The sequence below is a fragment of the Gavialis gangeticus genome, unplaced genomic scaffold, assembly GCF_001723915.1.
Source record: "Gavialis gangeticus isolate Ggan-Ray unplaced genomic scaffold, GavGan_comp1, whole genome shotgun sequence".
Lineage (NCBI taxonomy): Eukaryota > Metazoa > Chordata > Crocodylia > Gavialidae > Gavialis > Gavialis gangeticus.
The window spans coordinates 15,804,246-15,809,694 of record NW_017729000.1 but is presented as its reverse complement, the minus strand read 5'-3'; the positions used below and the strand labels follow the sequence as shown (position 1 = coordinate 15,809,694).

The window sequence follows — 5,449 nt, the reverse complement described above, 5'->3', positions numbered from 1 at the left end:
CAGCCGGGCTTTGTCAGGTGTCCGCATGCACCGACCGGCTGCCCTGCCCTCGTACCCGGATCCAGGCCGCCCTCAGCACGCCCGGGCTTCGCTCGTGTTTTCCTCGGGCTGGGCAGCCCACCCGGGCCGGTCGGGTCCACTGTTGTTCAGAGCTTCGCTTCCTTCCCGGCTTTCCAGCCCGTGGCTGTGTCTGCAGGTCAGACATCCCGGTGGACGGCTTTCTTACGTAGCGGGACATCCCGGTTTTCTGCTACTCTGTCCTCTATCCCTGCCAAACCCAACGCCTGTACGTCCCCATTTATGTAAGAATAGGGTGGCCGTGGTAGAGGACAGTCCGGTCGCCCTCTGTCCTCTGTTGATACGAAACCTCACGCCTTTACGTCCTCTCTTTTTCTCTCGGAGAGAAATGCTAAGACAAGTCCCGTGGTGGTGGTCCCATGGCACAGATGACTTAACCAAGGCATGGCAAGATGGTGAACATGGTTAAGATTGGCAAAAGCCTGGAAATGTGGTCTAATAAGAGAAAAACAGAGAATATAAAGGCGCCGGGTTTCGTATCAATAGAAGACAGAGGGCAACCGGACAGTCGTCTGTGATGGCCACCCTATTCTTACATGAATGGGAAAAAAGAAAAGTTACAACCGCGTGACTTTTTCTAAAAATGTTCGGCCCTTTGTTGTACATCGGGTTGCTACATAGGGCGGACAGAACATGTTTCCTTGATGCAGTTATAACAGCCATGGCCAAAGAGGCAAGGAGAAGTCTTCTCAAAGCAGTTGGTCACAACCTTGGTGGTGTTACCGGTTGATACAAAACCAGTCTGCCTCACAGCAGCCACCCAAAGAAGTAAGGGGGGGCCACGTGCAGTATTCTACAGGAATCGGGACTCGTGGTGGAGGTGATATCTTTTATTAGACCAACTCGATTTTTGCACAAAATATATATATACTGAATTGCAATTACTTTTTTTTTTGATGTTGCAAAAATCAAGTTGCTTTAATAAAAGGTATCACCTCTACCACGTGTCCTACCATTGGCCTCTAGACCAATACAGCTACAACGTGGACAGCTGACAGCATTATACAGAGGAATCGGGCCGGAGAAAGCGGGTTGCGTTGATTCGCTGCCGGGTACATCTGTGCGTCTCCCTTTCTCCTGTTGCCACTCTGGCCCTGTTTTTTTATCGTCGTTGCTTTGCTATAGCAGCTGCCTGATGGCTGCACTTCACCGGGCCTGTGAGGGAGAGGAGCCGAGGGAGTGTCGTGTCGACCAAGGACGTCGTAGGCTATCGCAGGCCGAGGCTGATTGAGCCATACCACGTTCACAGCCTGAATGCTGCTTCCCACGCCACCGAATCACGGGCTTCTTCCCTGGGATACGTCGCTTCAGCTCTTTCAGTAGATTTTCTGTAACTTTGCTGATAACTTCCATAGCGAGTTTCTGGCAGTTGGAGACAAATTTTACACACAAAACTCATGCACAGCATGGGAACAGGGCCGACGCCGGCGCCAAGTAAGGTCACCCGAGATGCTTTAGATCGGGGTGTCAAGCCCCTGCCTGCGGGCCCGTTGCAGTCCCCGGAGCCGCGTCACCTGGCCCAACAGCTCTGAAAATTTGGTGGTGGGGGAACGGGGCAGCCTTCATTACCACTCCCCGTGGCTAAACGTCCTGGGCCGTGGGGGTCCCGGCAGGCCGGGTAGCATGGCCCTGCAGCTGAGCTCCACCGCGCGGGGCCTGGGACCAGCCAGGCACCCCTCGACGGCCTGCGGGGACGTAGGGCTTAGCACCCCAGCCGGGGAACGGCCTTGTTTAAACGGGACGTCCGTGACACGTCACGGGTGCACACGACCGCGTGTCCCTGCACACGGGCGTGCGTGTAAGCAAGGGCATGCAGGCAAAATACTGTCCCCGGGCTTCCTGAGCGGCCTGGCTCATCTCAGGCGATCTCATGGGGCGTGCCCCGCCCTCAGGAGCCACTGGCCCCGCCCAGGAAGGCCTGGCTCGGAGGCTCCTCCCCCTGCGCAATCTGCGTACGAGCGCTGCGGCAACTGCGGAGAGGAACCGCCCCTCCCCTCACGCTTCATTGGCTGACGCCCGGCACCAATCGCTCTCTCCGCCCCACCCTCTCCCCGCGCTCATTGGCTGAGCGGCTTCCGGCCGGCGCGCGGATTGGCTGGACACCCTGCCGCTCAGAGCTGCGAGGCGGGGACGGAGGAGGCGCAGGCGCAGCGGCGGTCGCGCTCCGGTTATTGTTACGGTGCAGCGGGGTTGCGGCTCCCTGGTCTCCGCGGCTGCGGGTAGCTCCGGACCGTGCACCATGCCGGTGAGCGCCTCGCCCGTGCGGTTGCTAGGGGCGCCGTTGCTAGGGCGGGGTGGGGCTGGGATGGGCTGCTGTTTCCCGCCCCGGGGCCCACTTTGGCGGGGTCTGCTCGCTGTTGCTGTCACGTGGCCACATGGCCCGTTTGTGGGGTGTGATGGATGCCCGGGGGGGGGATGTGCTTCGTGGTGGTCAGTGTAGTTGCGCGAAGGTTTTTAGTCATAGCGTAGGCGGGCGGTTCCCAGCCCTGGGTTGCGACCCAAATGAGGGTCACGGGGCAATGCCACACACGCGAGACGAGCCGCGTCGTGTGCGCCTCCACCCCCAGGCTGCACCCCTGCCGCCCTCTGCTCCCAGGGGCGGGTTGCAGGGAAAAAAAGGTTGGGAACCACTGGTCTTGGTTCCCAAACTCTTGACAGATTGCACATCGCCAATTTAAAATGGTACGACCTTGGGTGCCACCAGCAAATTTTTTCAGGTCAATCTTAAGTACCACCGGCAGATTTTTGTCATATAAACTAATAATAAATCTGTGAATGCGTACCATTGGCAGGTTGTCTGTGACCCGCTGGTGGTAACCATACCACAGATGGGGACCTGCTAGTCTAGGCCTTCCTGGACCTAAGCAGTACAGTTGTACAGAGTGTGGAAAAAAGGAGTGCTGTGATGGGTATGGTGGGCGAACCAGGTACATCAGTTTCCCTGAAAAGAAAAGTAACCAAAACTGAATAGGATTGGAGTACCTTATCTAAACAGATGAGGTAAGGAACCTGACTGTTGGGCAGTTTGGGAGGAGAACGTTACAAAAGCAATGGACAGACAAAGAAACAATGTTGTGTTGATGCTGTTACTCTGGGGAGATAGAGGGCAGTCGTGGATTTCCGCTTGAACGGCTGGAGAGCCAGAAACAAACATCCCACACCCAGCAGAGGGCCGGAGGCTGGTACCACTGAAGGTCACTGCTATCTAATATCTAAAGGAGTCATGTGCCAGGTCATATTACAGGGAGGAAACTTGTAATAGTGCTTAAGGGTTACTATTAAAGTTCACTTGATGCCAAATTGGACAAGGGTCTGTATCAATCCTTGGGGGTCTCTGGTAAAAAGAATCCTGTTAGTAACAGTGACTCTTCTGGTCTCAGTATAGATCAGCCCCCAGGTGGCTCCCCAAAAATTTTGGAGAAAGGGGTTAAGCCTTGTAGAGGTGTGCAGCAGAGGGTAGCTGAAACAGAGGAAATGTTGGCCATAGTGACTCGCTGGGTTTGGACCCGTTTCAGTAACATTGTCTTCTGCAGAGGTGCACCAAGAATAGTGCACCCACCCTCCGACAGGATGAGCACAGATGTATGTCTCTTATCTGTGGGCAGCGGGGGCTCATCTACCAAAGCAAAACATTCTGTTTCTGTGCTGTACCATGGCCTAAGGTCTGAGGGAGGAAATCAGGCTACTGACAGCTGATAGGTGGTATTAGGAGACTGTCCTTTGCCAATCTCCTGGTGTACTTAGAAAAAGTCAGCAGCTAAGTAGCCACTAACATGAAGCAATGACTCCTGAGTCCTGACTGGTCTGCTGTTTGTTTTAAGACGGGTGGTAGATCACTGTGTTCGGAAATTTGGCCATCAAATTCAGTAAATGTTGACAGAGGATTCATATTCATAGGTCCTGTAAGAAAAGAAGCATGTGTCATGTCTGTATAGGACATAGTACCCCTAAGGTGTTCTTCAGCTTACCCTTGAAATAGAGCTGAATAAAGACCCTGTGTGAACTCCTGTGAATACTCAAACTCAGAAGCTGATTTGATTTTAGTGAACACTTATTTAAATGTGCAAGCTTTACTGAGAGACATAGCTGCAACACATGGTTTTGATCAGAGAGAAAAAAGGTTGAACAGACTACCTAGTTGTAAGGTTTTCAGGTTATGGTGATGATTTACTTATGCCATCCAGCAGCAGACAGAAGCTACCAGGGTAACTTAGTGGTAACTATCAGGGTAACTTAGTGATACAATACAAATATCTCCAAGTGTGAAGGTATTTTCAACAAACAATTTGGCAACAGTCTGCAAACAAAGAATTATATAAAGGCATTTTAAAGAGGATTTGGTGTGGCTGTGAAATTCTCAACTGTAGTAGTCTGATTTTGAACAGTTACTGAACAGAACAAGTTCCTGCTCCTGTAAAGACTTATATGAAATGGGACTGGTCAGTGTGTACATTCATATGCTTCTGGAAGTCTTGTACTGTAACACATACAATGCATGTTCTTTATGTACACAGATCAACAAACCTGAGAAGCTGGACAAGCCTGAGAGCTGTGATAATGTCAAGGTTGTTGTCCGATGCAGACCTTTAAATGAACGTGAGAAAGCAATGGGCTACAAGATGGCAGTTAATGTGGATGAGATGAGGGGAACGATTACTGTTCATAAAACAGACTCTTCCAATGAACCTCCAAAGACGTTTACATTCGATACGGTTTTTGGACCAGAGAGTAAACAGCTTGATGTCTATAACTTAACTGCAAGGCCAATTATTGACTCCGTTCTGGAAGGATATAATGGTAAGTCCCTCATGTTATACATGTAAGGATCTTACCATCAAAATCCTGTTCATCTTGATTGGAGTTCATTTGCCGAAGACTGAGTCCATGTTATTCAAAGCGTTATTCATAGTCACTTTTTTGCTTGAAACGGAATGCTTGTGAAGGGTATTCGCAGCTTCAGTTTTCATAGATTTCATAGACATTAGGGCTGGAAGGGACCTCGGAAGATCATCGAGTCCAGCCCCCTGCCCGAAGGGCAGGAATTCAGCTGGGGTCTCAGGATCGCAGCAAGATAAGCATCCAATTTGCTCTTGAAGGTGTTCAGTGTAGGTGCTTGAACCACCTCTGATGGCAGGCTGTTTCAGACCATGGGGGCTTGGACAGTAAAGAAATTTTTCCTTATGTCCAGCCTGAAATGGTCCTGTAGTAGTTTATGACTGTTCGACCTCGTCATCCCTTGGGGCACTTTGATGAACAAACGTTCCCCCAGATACTAGTGGTTACCCCTGATAAACTTATAGGTGGCCATCAGATCACCCCTGAGCCTGCGCTTTTCCAGGCTAGAGAGCCCCATGGCTCTCAGCCTGTCGTC

At 51.5% G+C, this 5,449-nt stretch overlaps 1 protein-coding gene across 3 annotated transcripts in view; it reads left to right on the top strand.

Moving 5' to 3' along the window:
- The first annotated feature begins 2,220 nt into the window (after positions 1-2,220).
- The window catches only part of KIF3A (kinesin family member 3A), a 29,363-nt gene continuing 26,134 nt past the window's right edge, over positions 2,221-5,449 (top strand). For all 3 annotated transcript variants that reach the window (XM_019506334.1, XM_019506333.1, XM_019506332.1), the window contains exons 1-2: positions 2,221-2,323; positions 4,593-4,875. In XM_019506334.1, the coding sequence (XP_019361879.1) occupies positions 2,318-2,323; positions 4,593-4,875 (289 nt within the window). In that variant the 5' untranslated portion in view covers positions 2,221-2,317. The remainder of the gene's footprint in view (positions 2,324-4,592; positions 4,876-5,449) is intronic.